Source organism: Eptesicus fuscus, chromosome 8 (assembly GCF_027574615.1).
Source record: "Eptesicus fuscus isolate TK198812 chromosome 8, DD_ASM_mEF_20220401, whole genome shotgun sequence".
Lineage (NCBI taxonomy): Eukaryota > Metazoa > Chordata > Mammalia > Chiroptera > Vespertilionidae > Eptesicus > Eptesicus fuscus.
Window position 1 is genome coordinate 38,533,911 of NC_072480.1, and position 20,816 is coordinate 38,554,726.

General features: G+C 39.2%; 1 protein-coding gene across 2 annotated transcripts in view; it reads right to left on the reverse strand.

Moving 5' to 3' along the window:
* The window catches only part of KLHL1 (kelch like family member 1), a 368,120-nt gene that overhangs the window by 23,240 nt on the left and 324,064 nt on the right, over window positions 1-20,816 (reverse strand). For both annotated transcript variants that reach the window (XM_054719843.1, XM_054719842.1), the window contains 2 exons: window positions 14,129-14,291; window positions 1,315-1,527 (listed from right to left, as the gene is read on the reverse strand). In XM_054719843.1, the coding sequence (XP_054575818.1) occupies window positions 1,315-1,527; window positions 14,129-14,291 (376 nt within the window). The remainder of the gene's footprint in view (window positions 1-1,314; window positions 1,528-14,128; window positions 14,292-20,816) is intronic.

A 20,816-nucleotide genomic window follows, 5' to 3' on the forward strand; every position in this document is an offset into this window, starting at 1 on the left:
AATCAGGATAATGTCATATGCTTCTGCATTACTTAAGCAGCTTATACCCACTGCACTCCTATAACTTAAAATAGCTATGCTTATTTAAATCTAATTTTGCACCATAAATGTATTCCTAGGCTGAATTATTTATGTCTCTGTTCACAAACAGCATTTCAATACATTATACAGTAAAGTTAGAAGAGAATATATGTATGGAATATCATTTCATTGGTAGCATTTATACAAGGTAATTCACGGTAAAAGTAGGAGCCTCATCATATTCATTTTCTTTGTCATTTTTCCCCAAGAATTTAGCAGTGAAAAATGTGAATAAGCTGCAAGTCTATTAGCGGTATTTTAAAAAATGAATGAAAAATTAAATAAAATATAAATTATTGCATATTTGTATATATAAAAGAATACAGAATAGCAATACAATTAAACATGTTTTTGTATTTTATCCAAGATGTGACTTAAGTATGAGCAGTACCTGTACACTAAAAGCTATCTCTTGCCATTGGACTTATTCTCAGTAAAAATAGCCATATATCTGTAGGAAAAAATATCGTGAGAGAGAACACCTTTCTCCCACTGACTGTACATACCACTTACAAGCATGAGTATCAAGGACGTGCTTTTCAATATTAAGAGAAAAATTGTTTTTGTCATCAGTGTGATCCACCAGATATTTTGTTCTTCATTCAGGTATAATTTAGGATACTGTCTTCCCATCCTTTGAAGTTTTCTGTGGCCATGTGACTGGCTTATCATTAAAGTATACACAGAAGATAATTATACTACTTGCAAGTAAAATTTTTAAGGACCAGAGAACAATTTACTACTCTGGCTTTCCCCTTTTGTCATGGAGAACAGCAGTGCTCACATTGCAGCTTAGCTGTCATTCTGGGTCCTATAGTAATGATATCATGGAATTGTCATGGATGTGTAGCAGGAGTAAGAACCTTATACATTACAGTAGAATTACTTACCCTATCCCAGCTGATAAAACAATTAATCTCAATATTCCCTATTCTCACGTCCCCAAATATCAACATGTATCCTTATATAATAGGCGATATCACCATGAGTTTTTATAACTTTCTAATTCTTAATACATACAATATAATAGTTCTAAGTGATGTGCAGGGATGAAATAAAACATATGTATAACGATAAGTTCTGGGTTGTTGAATGAGCAAAAGAGAGAGATTGAGAGAAGAAGCTCTAGAAGTTGAATTTACCTTTCCTAAACGTAGTTTTTACAATCCCTTAGACTAGGCATCGGTATAATTTGCACTGTCTCTCACTTTAGCAGTGTCCTTGAGGCCTTACCTTTCTACATAATCGAGTAGCCGGGAACAGTGATTTGAAGCAGGAGCATCATGACCTCCTACTGCATAAAGAAAACCATCGCATGTGGCTACTCCAACACCCCCTCTTCTTTTACACATTGGAGCACACATGTTCCACTTATTTGTATGAGGATCATAATACTCCATTGAACTCAAACACGAGCTTCCATCGCGACCTCCAACTGAATACAACCTAAAAAACACAATTGGAAAAACATGACTTAATACTGTAGTATGGATGCCAAAATGTAGAAAAAGAAATTCCATTAAAGATAAATTTAATCACAGTATGAGTCTCAAATATACTTGAAATACTACTTCACATGGAAAAATTTTTAGAGGTACTCTATAAATAACTGCATATGCCTAGAGTTCCCATCATTCTAATATGCAGAATATCAAATGAAATTTAAACAATTTTAATTTTCTAACCTGTTATTTCTAGAATGTTAGATTTACACTGATTATGCCATACTAATTCAAGATTTTAATATATTATTTAAATACAGATTAAGGAATTATTATTTAAAATGTAGAAAAATATACATTTACCCCCAATTTTTCTTGAAAATTCCCATAATCAAAAGAAAACTGATCGTCTTACTTAATGAGCAATTGATTTGCACTGGCAAATAAACCATGCCTACTTCTTGTGCTCTGTCCCTACTATTTAGAACGCCAACTAAATGGATTATCTAAGCAAGTATTGCCATAACATCAGCTTCCTTAATCAGTGCTTAGCCTATAGCTAATGTGTTACATAGATAAGTCTTTACAGGAAAAAAGTGTGCAGTCATGTTAATCTGACTGAATATTGCTGAAACTTATTACTTAATACACTAATTTTCCTATAATTATTTCATTAATGACAAATATACCACAGACCTGGGAAAATAAGTGCTACGGCATAAATGATACTTAAAAGATTAAAAATATACTATTCGTAATAAAACAGATCTTTTCTATTTGGTCATCGCTATGAAAATTTCATCACAGTGAGGTACAGAGTTGCATTTATTTATTAATTCACTCAGCACATATTTTTGAATGCCTAGTTTATGCCACACACATCATCTAAAGTTTTGCAAATATATCCATGAACAAAACAGGATAAATATTCCTGCACTCAATTCTTCTGGAATAAGGGGTAGACATAACATACAAAATAAACACATATACTTCTTTATAAAGACTGGGTGCTGTAGACATAGACAGAGCAGGGAAGTGGGGTCAAGTGTGCAATGGTAAGAGGGGGTTGTGGTTATAATTTTAAACATATCATCAGGAAAGGTCTCACTGAGAAGATGATGTTTGCACAAAAATTTGAAGAAGACCATGGTGGTTGGATGTGAGTTCAGGGATATCTCCCAGAGAAGATTCAAGGTAGACAGAACAGGTGACTACCAAGTTCCAGGAGCATCAAGGAAGCCAGAGTGGCTGGAGCAGAGATTGAGGGGGGAGTGGTAGATGAGGTGAGAGGTGGGGGGTACAGGGTGAACCTCATGAAGGTATTTGTAGGCATTGACTCTGAGTGAAACAGGAAGCCATAAGACATTTTTTGAGAAGAGGGTGATATGACTTGCTTGGGTTTTAATATGGTTAGATGTTATGAAATTTTTGTCTTATTCGTGGACATTATGCTTAATATATTAGTAAATAGACAATTCAGTACTTTTCAATTTATAAATAAATGTTCAGGAAGACATTACTGCTTAGCATATAATTTAATTCAGGTCTTATATTTACAAATTTATGCTCTATTATATTTTACTAACTCTAAAATATGATGGCTAAACTGATTCAAATCTGGAGACTTATTTTTTAAAGCTGTTTAAGTTTCTTTGAATGCCTGACATGATAAAGTGTTTCTGATTGCCCGAGTGTGACCTTTATGGACATAATGCTTTTTCGCTTGATTACTCAACAAGTTGTCTGCCAGCTCTCAATCTTACAACATGTTGATATTAACTAATAGGAGCATTTTGTAGAACAAGTATTGGACAATTTAGCCTGCAAAAGCACCCAGAAGTAAAATAATTATTCACTCAGAAGATTTTATCTTCCTAAAAACTTTCTGAAATCTGAACTTCACTTATGTTTTTGTTATATTTATATTGAAGATCTAACTCAAGGGAAGTATGCAATAGCTTGATGTATTATTATTAAAATTTAACTAAATCTTTTTGTAGGAATTTTGTTTATTGGGTATCTTCACATGAGGCACATAGTTTATATATAAGAAAAGCATCCCCTCTTTTGTCTATTGTTTTAAAGAAATTATTGATTTTAAGCTGTTCTATTTATTTGTACACATAACAGTGATAAATTATGGTATTGCTACATCTGAACTCAGTGTTGCTGACAATACATTATTTCTGTGCAGCAATATATCACGCGTTTTCTTTTTCTGAGACTATTAAATATGCTAACATATACAAATATATAGTTAAATGTATATAAAAGTAATGGTAATTAATATAACATATTGCTTACAATATAAAAGTCAATATTGAGCCTATTAGTATAGGTTTTTATTTGGAAATTAAACAATGCTATAAAATTTGTTATATCATCATTGATTATCTTATCTAATAAATAGGGAATATGCAAATTGACCATCACACCATTACAAAGATGGCAACACCTATAGCCACAAGATGGCGCACCCAGTCCCCTCAGTCCCACAGTCCTTCCAGCCCAGTGGTGGTGGTGGGGGGGGGGGGTGGCGGCAGGCACACGGTGTGACCAGACTCGCCCTCAGCCCCTCAGCTGCCCAGGGCTGGCTAGAGGTGCAGGCAAGCCTCAGATGGCAGCTGCCCAGCCGCCCAGGGCCATGAGAGGCTCAGGTAACCAGGGCCGGCCAAGGTTTGTGCTGCCGGCAGTGGAAGCAGCAGAGGTGCCTTCCCCTGATCACTGGGTTGCCTCCCACCCCTGAGGGCTCCTGGACTGTGAGAGGGGGCAGGCCGGGCTGAGGGACACCCCCTCCAGTGCATGAATTTTCATGCACCAGGCCTCTAGTTTAATATAATTACTAGTACATATATTACAAACCACTATTCATTCAGTCTCTCTTTTGTGTAAACCTCCCTTAATAAAGTCTAATAACACAAGGGATGATAGAAGAAAGAAATTTATGTAATGCTTTAATACAAATGACCTAATTTTTGACAGTTCCTTTTGTAAAATAAGTGTTTTATATATGTATGGTAACTATTACTTTATAAGTAATTTACTAAAGCCTAAGCTAGGTTATCAGTGGTATCTTTTACTTTATAACTAGCTTTTTTAGTGCCCTTCATAGTATTATATAATCTACAGATCAGTAATAAAATTACTGTAACTTTAATAAGATAACATAAATTATTGATAATGTTAGGGGAAAACTAGTTGAAAAGAATAAATACACTAATTTTTTTTCCTCAAGAACAAGCTGTGAAAAAGAAATCAGAAAATTTAACTTATGTAAAATATGTGATCATGTCCTTTAAGACTGCTTTAAGGATCTATTGTTAAAATTAATAAATGTATTTCAGTATTTGAAAAGACCTTGAAAATTGTGTACTTTACAGATATATGTTATTAACCATTATCTACAATCCACTTATTTTGAAATGCAAATTTGCTAAGTGACTAAAAATTTAAATGTAAAAATAAATAACAACAACAATAATAATAACTATTACTATATTTACACTAAAGCTATAAAAATAACCAAGGATATAAACATGATATTCTAAGCAGTTAGAATAAGTGCTAGAAGGTATGCATCAAACTTTATGGACAATTACCAAAGGTTATCTTCTCAGATGCCCCCTCACAACCTATTTAAATATACTGTAGATTGATTTCCTGCTTTGTTACTACAAGGACAAGTTAGATGTTGAGAATCTGAAGACAAAGAAGAATCTGTTCCCTGACAACATAGGAAGTGACAGCTGACAGTTTCACAGCGAGAAAGGAAATTTGACATTGTAACTTAGAGTTGAAAGATGAGTAGAAATTTGAAAGATGAAGTAGAGGAGAAAGCATTACATGCAGGGAAAACATTATGAGTAAAGACAAGGGTCATGAAAGGTCATAGAAGGTGATAAATAAAGAGTGGCATGTATGTCATGTTGATGGAAGAGGTTGTAGTGATGGGAGGGAAAGAAGAGATACGGCTGGTAGAATGAGAAGATTAAAAGGAGAATGAAGGGGGTTGTGTGTCCTGCTATAGAGTTGGAGTTTCATTCTGAGGCAATGAGAAAATGAGAAGAAAACAATATTCTCAGAAATCATCAAGGTCATAGTTCAGTTTGCTCTGCATGTTAACTAGTATTTCCCTTGCAAGGCAAACATTGGCAGGGAATCAGAAATATTCCTGACTTTAGCAAACTCTTGTAGAATTTTGCTGAGTATGGAAAGAATCTGAGTCTCCCCTACTGCTTTCCCTAATGCATGTGTTTAGTTTTACCTAAAGTTTAGCGACCAGGTGTCAGTGTGTTGAAGTCTAGTTGCCATGTGCCTGGGTATCACATATTTACTATTCTAGTAACTACAAAATAGCAGTTGCAGGAAATAAAGCTTGTATTAGGATATGGGTCAAATGTGTGTAAAGTGACTTTGTAGATACGAGAACCAGGCTGTTCCCATTTTTAACTATGTCATATGTAGAGTCTGACCCTTTGCCATGAACTGTAAAGAGTCTGAATTTAACCCTTCTTGGCAACTAACAGATTACCCTATCACAGCTGAGAGAAGACACATGATTCCTGGGTCAGAGAAAAATGACTTTATTACTCACCGCACAATAGGTAGTATGAGCTTCATGTTCATATTGCTGCTTCACGTCCCCCCAAGTCTCACCAGGCTGATACAAAGAGACTCGGGTAAATGCTGCACACACACTGGGTTTTTCTCACATTTGAAGATCACTGAGTTTATGAAATGCTTATTCTTTAAAAGAGGATGCCAACAAACCTACCTAACCTTTGCTCTGAAGAGAGACATTGTTATTCTGGAGAAGAAACAATTCTGCTCTCTGTCCCAAAGAAAGACACTGTTTCTATCTTCCAAACCTGTCTGATTTACAAATGCTCTGAATAAGATAGTATGAAAAAATGTTGCCAATACTTCTTGTTTGGAAAATGTGCAGTAATGCTAAAACCTGATGGTTAAATATCTGTGAACCCTGTTGTCCTGATGTCCAAAGGTAACTCTTACTATCACAGCCATAGTTCATGTGGCAGGATGACAGGAGAGCGGAAGAAGGAGCACATCCTCTGCCTTTAAGATTTCATCTTTTAAGTGCATAGCTCACGTCTTACATGCTATTGGCCAGAACTTAGTCACATGGCAATACCTAACTGGTAAAGTGCTGGAAATGTTCCTATTTTAGGTGACCATATGCCTACCTAACAATTGGTGTTTATATTGTCACTAGAGGCCTGGTGCATGAGATTCGTGCACTTGGGGGAAGGGGGTCCCTTAGCCTGGCCTGTGCCCTCTCGCAGTCCAGGATCCCTTGGGGTATGTCCGATTGCTGCAGAGGCAGGAGAGGCTCCTGCCACCATCGCTGCTCTTGCCAGCCATGAGTCTGGCTTCTGGGAGTGCACTGATCACCAGGGGGCAGCTCCTGCATTGAGCGTCTGGCCCCTGGTGGTCAGTGCGCATCATAGCGACCGGTCATTCTGCTGTTCGGTCGATTTGCATACTAGCCTTTTATTATATAGGATATGAAAAAGAGCGAATGAATATTAGGAGATACTTAGAAGTTTCTGACCCAACACTAGGTCTTTTCTAGTCCTGTGTGCTATTGTGCCTTCTATCTTAAGTACCTATTTACTATAGAGGCTAGGTTGCTTCTCCTTCTTCTCTCATCAATGAATTCAGCTGTGTCTCTACTAGACAATCTTTCCTCATACTACTTTGTCTTCTTCCAAAAATTCAACATTATTTCCAATCTGTATCCCAAGTAAAGTTATTTAATACTTGCCATACTTAATCAATAGTGCATATTCCAGGAATGGCTATGGAAAGTGCCTCCAGTCACATGTTCTAAATATTTTAAGGTTTTACTGATTAGCCTATGATATTAATTATGATTTTGATTCACAATATGGTTACCCAGAAGGTATGTTGTTATCCCTTCCTTTGCATAATAAAGGTGTAAAAATTTCACAACCCCCATAATATAAATGCTTCGAAGCAGCTCCCTAGAGCCATAACTCTGTTTGATCCTTTGTGTCCCAGTGAGAACTCTTCAATTTAGTCCCAAAAGAAGGCTTGTTGACAGATCCTATTGTCAGAATACTTCACCTTTGCCATTCAGTGAACCTATTCGTGAGATGTACTTGTTGAGGTGCCTTATAATACAGTGAGCAGATGTCAGTCAGCTTACAACCGGTTGTACGCTCCTTTTGTTCCTCCTTACTAAAACTGTGGATGCATGGGGAAAACTCAGACTGAGACTTGCTGCCATTAAAACATGGCTGGCATACAAGATTGTGGGTTAAAGTTTGGAAGAAAATACTTACCTTAATTTATTAGAATGTGCCCATATTTCCTAAAAAGAAAAACAACTCACCATTTTAAATACGCAAATTAATTTGGGTCAATTAACCACATCCCAACACTTGGTATAATTCAACAACCTAAACCTGATAGAAATGGCCACTTCTATTCTTAATCCCTCCCTCTTTCCTTGCCAACTCACTCTCTACCCCTCTTACAATTCTGCATTCCCTTTCTTTGTTGTTTTAATATTTCCTGACACTATTTTTCTCAAGTCTAATAAATTGCATCCTGTTAGTACTGATCTTGCCACATGGAATGTCATGCCCATAAAGAGCTTGAGTTGTTTTACGCTAACACTCTAGAGAGTTTTCAAATGTCCCTGAAGATTAGATGAAAATCTGAGGAGAGAAACTAAGTGGACAGTCTCAAGTTATTAAGAGTAAACAACAGAAAGAAAATCAAAGCAGAGAGATGAGCATGTGAAAAGGCAAAAGGGTGTGAACTATCAAAGCATGTTCAGGAAATCGGAGCGATTCAGTATGTCTGGGACATAAGGTGACTGACTGTAAGGCCAGAGTAAGAGTGAAGACTGAAGAAGAAAGAAGAGTTCAAAATCATAAAAGACACTGTATTCTAGACTGTGGAGCCTGGTATTGGCTGTGCTCAATTTGGGGACCACAATGAATTATCTGTTGTTTCTGATAGATTCTAATACTGAGGCATGATTTATCAAATAATTCCTTTGAACCACTGGAGTACATCTTAGCCAATCCCCTAATATGATGGAATTTCTTTGAACAATTACACATTATTCTTCACCAGAGTGATCTTTATAAAATTGAAATGCAACCATGTCACTGCCATGTTTTAACCTTTATAACATCTTTACCTTAGCCAAGTTGTTATGGGACCTGAGGCCTGCTTTTATATCCTATCTGTTAGGGCCACTGTCTCATTATATTCCAGCCACCAAACTCAATTCCCTTCCATTTGTTTGCATTTCACACTCAAGGACTTGACACAAATTGCTCCTTCTCCTTGCTTCTCATTGATTTCCCCACTTTCTGGAAATCTGTTAAATCAATCAAGTCCCAGCTTAAAAGTCATTTCCCAACCCCCACACCCCCCAGGAGGCAAATTACAAGCCTCCCAAGTGAGATTCAGTAAACAAGGAGTTTCATTTAAAAAAAAAAACAAAGTGTAAGATAATACAAATTTTAATATAAATTGCTTATTATATAAAAGCTTATATGAATTTGGAGTTCCACTTTTAAGAAAGACAATACTAAAGTTTGAATACAAAAATAGAAGCAGTGTGTTTGGAATCACCAAACAAGTGATAGGCCTTGAGGCATAAGTTAGTTACTGTGCTAGATATCGAGCACACCAAATAAAACAACAGACTTTGACACTTGTTCTCTTGATTCTTCAAGCTGTATAAAATTCAGGCTGCAATTGCAAAAATTGTGACTTGCAGAAATGGCAACTCTCCCATGAATATAACTAACATGAGATTTTGAAAGATTGATTGAATAAGTTTTGAATGGAATAATGAAACAAACTCCGTTGTTTTGGGGGGTTCACTAGGGGCAATAGAATGCATTTATTAAAATTCAAGCATTTGTGGATGTACACAGACAGTGTTAGGATCTGCTGTAAACTAACTGAGAAAATAAAAATAAACAAACAAGAAAGAGCTTTTAGGTACAAAGTTTGAAAGAACCAACCTAAAGCTAAAAGCACAAAAGAATCACATAGAATCAGTAGTGGAGATATTCAGGAGTCATATGGCCATATACGACCAATATCTGTTAATTGTTTGGTTGTATTTTCTTTCTTCATCGAGTAAGTTTGTGGCTGTGCTGACGTAAGATGATGTAACTGCCATTTAGCATAATCTTTCTTATTGGAAGACTGATCAAAATGTTTCATGAAATGGATATAATTTTGCTCTTAAATTCATCAGAATACATGCATTAATTTTAAGCTATAAACCAACTTCTTGTTTTCCCACAACAAATGGTATCATAAATAATCTAAATTCAAGAGGGATGTTCGCTATTTTGATTAGCCTTAATTAGGAAAATTATTCAAAATCACATTCAGAGAAGCAACAGTCAGATTAGAATGACACATTAGAGAGATGTGAAAATGACAGAAGAGGGAAAAACACACATCAATAGAGATGAGGAAAAAAAACAACTGTCAAAGGCTGATGTTGAAACAATTTTCTGCTATGGGTCTAAAGTGAAAGGTGACTTTCTAGTGATTATATTTCTTTCTGAGTAAAACAGAAAAACAACAAAAAGACATTAGTAGACAGTCATCAAACCACAGAACTTTAAGGCCATTAAATCATACCTGGAGTGGCGGCAGGGGGGAGATATTCAAATGAGAGCTGTACTATTTTGTTTTAAAGGAGAAAGATTAATTGAAGGAAAAGTTGCATTATTTAAAACATTCCATAGAATAAAATTAAAATTTGGGAAAATGTACTCAATTAAAAAGTAAAAACTTTGAATACTACACATTCTGATATTTGGTATGAAAAATGCTTTAGATTAAAACAGAATTTCTTAAGATCCTACATAATAAAAGGTAATATGCAAATTGCATCACTCCGCTATGCTCACGATTGGGTCGGCTGGAGGTGTGGGGGGCGGGACTCAGGGTGGCCGATTGGCTAGCGGGAGGAGTTGGGGGCAGGGACTTGCGATGGCCAGCGCTGCTGGAGGACCCATGGTGCAGGCAGAAGGCCCTGGTGGCGGAACTCGGGTTGGCCTATTACGTGGCTGCTGGCATCAGTTTTGCGCCAGTACCAGTTTTCCTCTGGCCACCTGCCAATCAGAGCGCCTCCAGCCAGCACCATGGGCCACCCCGAGTCCCACCCCCAGCCTTCGGGAGGCGCTCCGATCGGCGCGTGGCCAGAGGAAATGGCACCAGGTGGCCAATCGTACTGACTGGAGGCGCTCCGATCTGCGGGTGGCCAGAGGAAAACTGGTGCTGGCGGAAAACTGGTGCTGGCATCCAGGTGAAGGAAAGTCTATTGCATGAAACTTCGTGCAACGGGCTTCTAGTATTAAATATTCTAGCTGGCCAAAAAAATGAAAGAAAAACAACCCAAATAATAAATTACATGTATAACTAAATTAAAAGTCATTAGAAGAAATTGGATCAACAATACAATTATAACAACATGAAATTTATAAAACATTGTCCATTAAATATTTTACTTATTAGATTTTTATCCCATTTATTTCTGATTGAGTTTGGAGGGGATATATAAAAAACACACACACATATTTTAAGATATTTCAAAGTAAAGTATTAAGGAAGAATCACAAAGTTATAATGCAAGGTAATTATTAAAAACCTAGAATAAGATGAGTAACTTTAATATAGTCTGTGTGTCTGTATATTTATTGTCCTTACAGAATAATGTTGCCAATAAATAAGATAATAAAGGTGTAAGGATATTTCTAATCCCTGTTAAGAAAATTTGCTGACATACCTTGATGGGGGGCTAAAAGGACTAGAAGAAATAAACCAAAAAATTTATATACTTACTAGTGGCCTGGTGCACAAAATTCATGCACATTAAAAGGGAATTAATTAGAGGAAATATTTTAATATTGCTATTTACCCTTTCTTTGTAATAGAAGTATCAGAGATGAAAGAAAATCAGTGAAATGTATATGAAAATCTCCCTCCTGTCAGAGTCTGGAGCATGCCATGGGACCCAGAGTCAAGTCCCCACCCACCCGTGTGTGCCTCAAAATTGAGCAAGACCCAAACCCAGCCAGCCCCACCCCCATCAAGCCCTGCAGGGTGGGGGTGCGCAGCCTGAGGTCCCCTGTCAAGCCCTGCCGGGTGGGGGGGCGCAGCCTCAGGTTCCCCGACCCAGCCTTATGTCCCATGGCCTCGACGCCGGGGTGGGGGGCACAGCCTCAGGTCCTCTGGCTCCGGCACCAGGGTGGGGGACACGACCTCAGGTCCCCGGTCAAGCCTCACTAGGCAGGGGTTGCGGTCTCAGGTCCCCCATCCCGGTCTCAGGTCTCCCAGCCCTGGTGCTGGGGTAGAGGATGCAGCTCAGGTCCCCTGTCAAGCCCCGCTGGGTGGGGGACATAGCCTCAGGTCCCCGGTCAAGCCTCACTAGGCAGGGGTTGCGGTCTCAGTTCTCCCAGCCCTGGTGCTGGGGCAGAGGATGCAGATTCAGGTCCCTGTCAAGCCCCACTGGGTGGGGGGCATGGCCTCAGGTCCCCTGGCCCAGCCTCAGGTCCCCTGGCCCTGGCACTGGGGCAGGAGGTGCATCCTCAGGTCCCAGGGATCAGGCCTAAACTGGCAGTTGGACATCCCCTGAGGGGTCCTGGATTGGAGAGGGTGCAGGCTGGGCTCAAAGGACCCTCCCCCCACACACAAATTTTGTGCACTGGGCCTCTAGTATATATATATATATATTTGTATTTGTATTATGATAGTAACTTTGCAAATATACACACTCACATATATTTAGAACATACATTTAGAGTGTCAAAGGTTATTAAGAGTAACTAAATTATGCATGGTCAGTGTCATTCAGTGGTTAGAGTGCCAGCCTTCCCACCAAAGTGTCAAGGGTTCAATTCACTGTTAAGGGCATGTACCTGGGCTGCAGTTTCCATCCCTGCCCCATCAGGACATGTGGGGGTGCGTCGGGGAGGGAGGCAACCAATCAATGTATCTGTCTGTCTCTGTTTCTGTCTCTCTCTGTTTCTCTTCCTCCCCCTCTCTACCTCCCTTCTACTCTCTTTAAAAATCAAAGGAAAAAATATCCTCGGGTGAGAATTAACAAAAAGTCAGGGCAATTCATTCACCATTTACTGAGTACATATGGTAAAGGGCTATCAAATCCAGGAATATAACAATGAATGATGCTTATAAAATATCAACATTTAGTGAACATATACTAGTAAAGCTAGTGATAAGAGACAAAAACAATAACATATATAATTTCAAGAACAATAAGTAAATAGTTTGGGAAGGTATTCAATGTTGCCTATTTTAAATATAATGGCTAATAAATAACTTTATGTGGACAAATTCTGAGATGAAACCTGAGGGATGAGAAGGATAGGCACCTGAGATTTGCTAGAAACAGCATCTCAGACAAAAAAAAAGAGGAAACACAAAAGGACTGAGTTGGCTTAGAAGTTGCCATATTTGAGGCATAGATCAAAGGGCAATTTGGCTGGTACACAGAGAAAAAAAGGAGTAGACAGGGAGAAGATCTAGTGGGTCCTTGTAGGTAAAGATATGCATTTTATTCTAATTGCAAAGAGAGCCCTTGAAGAACACTGACATTATTTGCATTTATAAAAGGTTGTTCTGGATGCTTTAGCAAGTGGACTGTATGGGAATGAGCAGGGAGACCAGATTGTTAGTTTGAGCAGTTGTCCAGGCAAAGATGTGTTATTAACTTTGGTTAGGCCAGGGGTTCTCAAGTTAATGAGAAGGTGTGCATTTTGCCATCCCCAAGGACATTTGACAATTTCTGCAGACATTTTGGTTGTCACATTGGGGTCAGAGTAACTAGCACCTAGTGCATAGAAGCTCAGGATGCTGTTAAACACCCTTCAATGCACAGGACAGAGCCTCACCCCCAACAAAAATGTATCTGGCTCAAAAAATAAAGAGTATTAAGGTTGAGAATTCCTGGTATAGAGTAAAAGAAATAGAAATTGTGAAAAGTGACCAGACTGTTATAATTAGGCAAAAATTATATATTGGGCACCAAACTTCTTGTACCCTTTTTTTTCTATACTTTTTTTTTTTAAATTGATTTCAGAGAGGAAGGAAGAAGGAGAGAGAGATAGAAACATCAATGATAAGAATCATTGATCGGCGACTGGAATCAAACCCGGGACCCTTCAGTCCGCAGGCTGACACTCTATCCACTGAGCCAAACTAGCTAGGGCTCTTGTACCCTTTTGAATTCTCCTCAGGTAATTTTATCAGAAAGAATATTAAGTTTGCAGTTCTTTAGTGAACGTAATTTTCATGAAATGTATTTGATACATCTTTAACCAGCAATTTATGTGACAAAATTTTGGTTTCTATTTTATATGAAGAGACAACCAGAAAAATACACAGTCTTGATTTGTCAATAATCCATGAAGACTAGTTTTTTTAAAACAATTAAAATCTGAAGATATTTTTAAAAGATTTTAATTGAACACTCTTATTAAGAGTTCATTTATAAGAATATTCAATCAAAAACTTTCCCCCCCCCCACCCTGGATAAAAAGGAAAAATCTACTCACTTGCCGTTCAATGCTGCTACACCAACTGTGCTTCGGGCAATTGACATACTTGCAACAAAAGTCCATTGCTGACTCTGGGGATCCCATCTCTCCACTGTATTCAGATAGCTCCAGCCATCATGGCCTCCCACAGCATAAATCGGGCCTTCAAGTACTGTCACACCTAGAACATAGAAGTGAAAACTGAATGGATTTATTTCACAGTAAGATTTTAAAAATCAAATTGATAGTAAGCCCAGCTGGGGTGGCTGAGTGGTTGAGCATCAACCCATGAACCACAAGGTCACTGGCTCGATTCCTGGTCAGGCTAGGTTGCGGGTTCGATCCCCATTAGGGGTGTGCAGGAGGCAGCTGATTGATGATGTTTCTCTCTCAGCAATGTTTCCAACCCCCCATTCCTCTCCCTCCATCTCTCTCTAAAAATCAATAAAAACATATTTAAAAAATTGATAGTAAAATATATGATGCTATTCAGAATAGGCTGTAGCTGTTAGGAAACAATTGCAATGCTGTAGAAACTGTTTACTAAAGTTTAATCATTCAATTAAAAACATTCAGAACCAAAAATAAATAGTATGACCTAGATGCTTTACAAACTTAAAGAAATTATCTTATTTATGTCCATGTGAAAAAGAAAATTCTAAAAATCAGAGATGATACATCTTATGCCTCTACTTTGAAGAATATTTTTATACTACCATTTCAAATACTTTATTACTTTAAGCAATGTTGTATTAAGCAATGTAACATCAATATGAAGAGAGCATAGTATATACCTCTATTTATTAAGATTGTCTTTAATTTCTCCCAGTAATATTTTTTTAATTAAAAAATTCCTATATAACATAGATGTTATCTTTCTTACTTTATTTTAATGTATGTATGCTATCAATATTTATGAATTCAATTTTTCTTGCTGAATTTATTTTTTAAATTATAAAATATTTCTTCTCTATACAGTAGTGATTCTCACCTTAAAGGTATAATTTTTTAATTATTAATGAACCCACATTAAGATTGTTTTTGTTCCAGGATATTGATCTTTGACTTACATGGTTATTTAATCCATCTATATTTAATGTAATAGCTGATTATTTTAGATTGAATTTTAATGTTTCTCCTACTTGTTCTTTCCATTCATTTTATTTATTTATTTATTTATTTATTATTTATTTATTTATTTAAATTTGTCTTTATTGTTGAAAGTGTTACAGATGTCCCCTTGTTTTCCCATTGACCGCTTCTAGCCTCCCTTTCCCACCTACCCACCTCACCTTCCAGACCTTCACCACACTATTGTCTGTGTCATGGGTTATGCATATATGCATATAAGCTCTTTGGTTAATTCTCCCCAACCCCTGCCTTATTCTATGTCCCTGGATTTATTTTGTTCATCAGTTTATTTTGTTCTTTAAATTCCACATTCTTAAAGAGTACCTACTTTGTAGCATCTATGTTGGTAGATTAAATATAAAAGTCATAGTATGAGTTTATTACTGGTTGATAATTAAGTTAGTAAATTTTAATTGTTATGAAAGTAAAATGGTCAGTATAATCCCTCTTAGAATTAGTTATTAAAGCTGCTTTGTTAAGATCTGCAAACAGGACGAAAGCATAATTGTAACATACTCTTTCACTTTCAAAACTTATATTCCTTTTCCAAACAACTCTAATAGTAGAATAAGAACTATATTCTTAGGATTGTTTATTTTAATAAACCAAATTTGAAAATTATTCAATTTTACTTTGAAAATATTCATACTTGATGCTTACAGATTATAAAGGAAGATATTCGTATAGATTACCACAGGATTTCTGAACTCTGGATGTCTTCCAATGTGATTTGCATGTTTCTTGCAGCTGCGATGATTCCCTTGCAGAAAGGTCTCATTACTAGTAAGTGACGTGAATAATTGGACCAGAATAATTTGAAAATCAGAATGATACTTCAATTTCCTCCTTGTGCTTACTAAAAATATCTTTACAGAAGTAGGAAAGCAAGGCCAACAATGCAAAAATATATTTTTCTGTTCTATATTCATGTAACAATGTTAAACCTGCATTAAAGCATAATAATCTAATGAAAACAATAGAAATATCTAAAGTCATTTTTTTAATCCTCATCCAAAGAGGATATTTTTTCCATTGATGTTTTAGAGAGAGTGAAAGGGTTAGAGGAGGGGCAGGGTTAAAGAGAGAGAGAGAGAGAGGTGAGAGAGAAACATCAACTGGTTGCCTTCCACTTGGGCCCCGACCGAAGCTGGGAACGAATCCACAACCGAGGAATGAAACCCATGACCCTTTGGTCCACAGGCCAACATTATAACCACTGAGCAAAACCAGCCAGGACTCTAAAGTCATTTTTTGTGTCTCTAACTTAATAATTGTATGATTTCTTCTGACAAAAATTTATAAAATTGATTTTTGATATTTAAAATTACCAAAATTTTTTAAATTCATATAATTGCTTATATATTTTATACTATAGCTATTGCAGATATTATTTCCCTTGAGAATTCTGCAGTAAAATTTATTTTAGAAATTTTCTGTATAATTTTCCTTCAAGATAATTCAATGAAAGTAGCAAGCTATCCCACATTTTTAGGTAAGACAGCAAAAGTTAAAGGTAAGCACTTTCCATATGGGTTTTGGTTGCCAGTAATATTTTTATGGAATCCTACAGAGTATCCCACCCTTGACCTACTGAATCAAAATTTTCATTTTGAGAAAATCCTCAGGTAATATGCACACTAACGTTTAAGAAGTACCAGTGGTCTCCAAAGTGGAGGATCTCTTCCTCAGAGGGTGCATAATGCTATCATCTGGATATGCAAATAATATATTAGAAATTATATTGTCTTATTATTTAATGTGTGCCTTTGCATGTTTTATAATAATTGTAGTTTTAAACAATTAATATATTTTATAATTTAAAAAAAAGGCAGGGTGGGCAGCACCATGGCCTGCTTCCGGGGGTACGGGTTCATCAGGGGCGGAGGAGGCCCTACAGGCAGTGCCAGACACCGTCCACAAGGTACCAGGCCATGGCTGGGGAGGCGGTGGGGTGGGCAGCACCAGACAGCACAGGAGGGGTCCAGGTCCATTGCAGGCCCCAGGAGGGGCAGCGGCCTGCCTAACCGCTCCCCAGGGGTCCCTGGGAGCATTGCCACCATGGGGAGGCGAGGCCGGACCCGCCTAGCCGCTCCCTGGGGGTCCCTGGGAACATCGCCGCCATGCGGAGGCGAGGCTGGACCCGCCTAGCTGCTCCTGGGGGTCCCTGGGAACATTGGAGGCATGGGGTTGCTGAGACCCAGACCTGGCCTCTGGCCACAGATTCATAGCTTCACGGAGACTGAGGAGATCTGCCTTTTCTGCTGAGAGACAGAGGTTCTGCAGTGCCCCCAAGACGTGGGTGGGCCCAGCCAGGGATTAAGGGGCATGGAAGGACTCCTGGCAGAGGGGCAAGGACCCTCACCCCTGAGGCGGGGGTTGAGGGGTGCTGCACTGCAGGGTACTGGACTGACTGATGTGATTCAGAGAAGCTCCCAGTACTAACGGGCCTCACTCAGGCAGCCTTCACACTTCAGAGGTGGTGACTCCAGCTCCTGCCTTGACCCAAAAGCAAGCCCGAGGTGCCCTGCCCCATGGCAGAGCATGCCTAGGCAGTGGGTGCGAAGCCTTCCACCTGCTCTGGAGAAGCGGGGGCAGTAAAGAATAGGGGGTAGGGGACGGGGAGAGGAAAGAATGTGGAGCATCCACAATGAAGAGGTGCTCGAGAAAAGAGGCTCGGAAGCCTGACTGGAAGGTTTGTTCTGTTTGCCGGGCGCTGCCTCTTAGGAAGCGCAAAGAGCATGGCTCTGAGGGCTTCCTGTGTGCTGATTCAAGTTCCACAGCCAAGTGGAATTGGCCTCAGTTTCCTGGTCTGTAAAATGGATGAAGCGTGTCCCAGTGCCTTCACTGAGCTTTGATGGCCAATTGAGATACTATATAAAGAAAATGAGGGAAGAAGTGAGAAAGAAAAGGAAGGATGAGCAACACAAAAGAAAGACTGAAAGGAACGTATAAACCCATTGTCACTTAAATAGGGAATATAGTCAATAGTGTTGTAATGATGGTATGATGCCAGGTGGGTACTAGAAATATCAGGGAACACTTGGTAAACTATATGATTGTCTAACCACTATTCTGTAACTAACATAAAACCTGAAACCAATACAAAATAATATTGAATGTAAATAAATGAAAATTGGAGTGAAATTTTTATGAATTTCAAAGTTTAAATAAAAGCTGTAAAGGAAGGGAGGGGAGAATAAAAATAGTGTTTTTCATTTTACCACTTCATTAAAAAGACAGTTGTCTTCATATGGTGCTTTTATACTTTTATACTTTTTTAAGTCATTATCTCATTTTAATTTCCAGGCAACTTAAAGACAAGATAATTATTCCATCCACTATTCAAAGAAAGGAAATCTTGGTGTCTGGTCCTAATGATTCAATCGTCAAGCCCTTATTGTAAAGCAGGATTAGTAAAATTTTCTATGCAGGGTCATATCTATAATAATAAAAGCCTTGGGGGGTCATCAGGCCAGCAGGTGAGGGTATTTGGGGGCAATCAGGCCCACAGAGGAGCAGTTAGGTGTCAATCAGGCCAGCAAGGGAGCATTTAGGGGGCAATCAGGCAGTCAGGTGAGCGGTTAAGAGCCAGTGGTCCCGGATTGTGAGAGGGATGTCCAACTGCAGGTTTAGGCCTGATCCCTGTGGAATCGGGCCTAAACCTGCACTCGGACATCCCACGAGGGGTCCCATATTGGAGAGGGTGCAGGCTGGGCTGAGGGACACCCTCCCCAGTGCACGAATTTCATGCACCGGGCCTCTAGTTGTTTTATAATTAGAGTCAAACCCTTTCTACTGAATTTTTGAAAGGCTAAATACTTACCTTTGATTTCTATATTATCTATTTAGCAGTGACTGATAATTAGCACTCACCCTGTTTTTTCATATCCTATCATAATAAAGCCACTAATTTTTAAGTGGTCACATAACCACTCAAAAAAAAATCTATAAAAAAAGATAAAACGTCAGTCGTTTTTTAGGCAGGTGAAACAAATTGACTAAAGCATAGATATGCTGTCTGTAATGATGGTGCAATGGATAGAGTAGAAGCAGCATACAGGCAATGAGGTGCCGTTGGGCCTGTTGTTAAACACAGGGGACTAACAGCAAAGCCGCCGGTGCTCTCAGGGCTTTACAGCTGAATGGTGGTCTTGCTCACAGATGCTCAAATCCTCCCTTTATTCTTGTTAAACCGTTACTGTTCTGGGTTTTACTCTGAGATCAGCTGACTTTGTTCTAGTCCACTCAACTAGGAGCATTCAACTTTCTGACTTTTTAGATAATACCTAAATCCTTAGCAATATCCACCAAATATGCTAATTTTGTTTTTAAAAAAATTGTATGTTACCAACATGCATTATGTATTTTAGAACAATACAAGTCCTACCTAATAAAAATGGAATATATGCAAATTGACTGTCACTCCGTCACAAAGATGGCAGTGCCCATAGCCACAAGATGGTGGCACCCAGTCCTCTCATCCCCGTCAGAGTTCCCCAGTCCCTGGCGGGCAGCCGCTGAGAGCAGGCAGTGTGAGCTGCCTGGCAGAATGCTTGCTTTGTTGCCGCAGCGACGAGGCAAGCATTCTACCCCAGCCACGGAGGGCCTCTGGGCAGCAGGCACAGAGTGGCCGGGGCAGCGGGGGAACGCTTGCATCGTCACCCCAGCGACGAGGCAAATGTTTCACGCCAGGCTGCGGAGGGCCTCTGGTCAGGCCGGGTGTGGAACACTTGCGTCGTTGCAGGCCAGGCTGAGGAACTCCCCTCCCCGTGCACAAATTTCATACACCAGGCCTCTAGTCCTATATAAGAAAGAGCTAATATGCTAATGGTCATGACACCCTCATGCCATAATGATCGTTCAGCAGGAGGCTGCATGCGCAGCAGGGCAGAGCTGCCTCCTTGCTCTGGAGAAGGGGCGGAACAGGGGAGGCTCCCGGAGGAGGCGGGACTGGCCCAAGGTGACTTGCAGGACTGAGGGCAGGGCTTGAAGCAGCCAGAGAAGGCCTGAGGGGTCAGGGATGGGTCCAGACGCTCTCCAGCTCTGGGTGGAGTTGTTAGGGTGTCAAGGTGGGACAACGCCAGGGTGGGCAGGGTGTGTGCGGGTGGGCAGGGCCGCATAATTTCGCACGCCGGGTCACTAGTAATGTATAAATGTGAATGTGACCTTATTCTGATTGTGATTAAGTTAAGCCTCTTGAGATGAGGATATCATTTTTAATTAGGTAGATCAGTGATGGGCAACCTTTTGAGCTTGGTGTGTCAAACTTCACCAAAAAACTGAGCATAACTCGGGTAGTGTGTCACTTTGAGGAAAAAACATTATTTTGCAAATGTTTCATCCTCAGGAGCAGCAAATGTTTCATCCTTGGCATGCGGCCGCTGAGGCAGCCGAGTGTCATCAGAAACGGCTATGCATGTCAGTGCTGACACACATGTCATAGGTTCACCATCACTGAGGTAGATGGGCCCTAAATTCAGTGATGAGTGTCCTTATAAGAAAAACATGGGAGATTGTAAATACAGTGAGCAGGCAATTGAACGAAGAGGCAAAGATTTGAGGGATGTGGCCACAA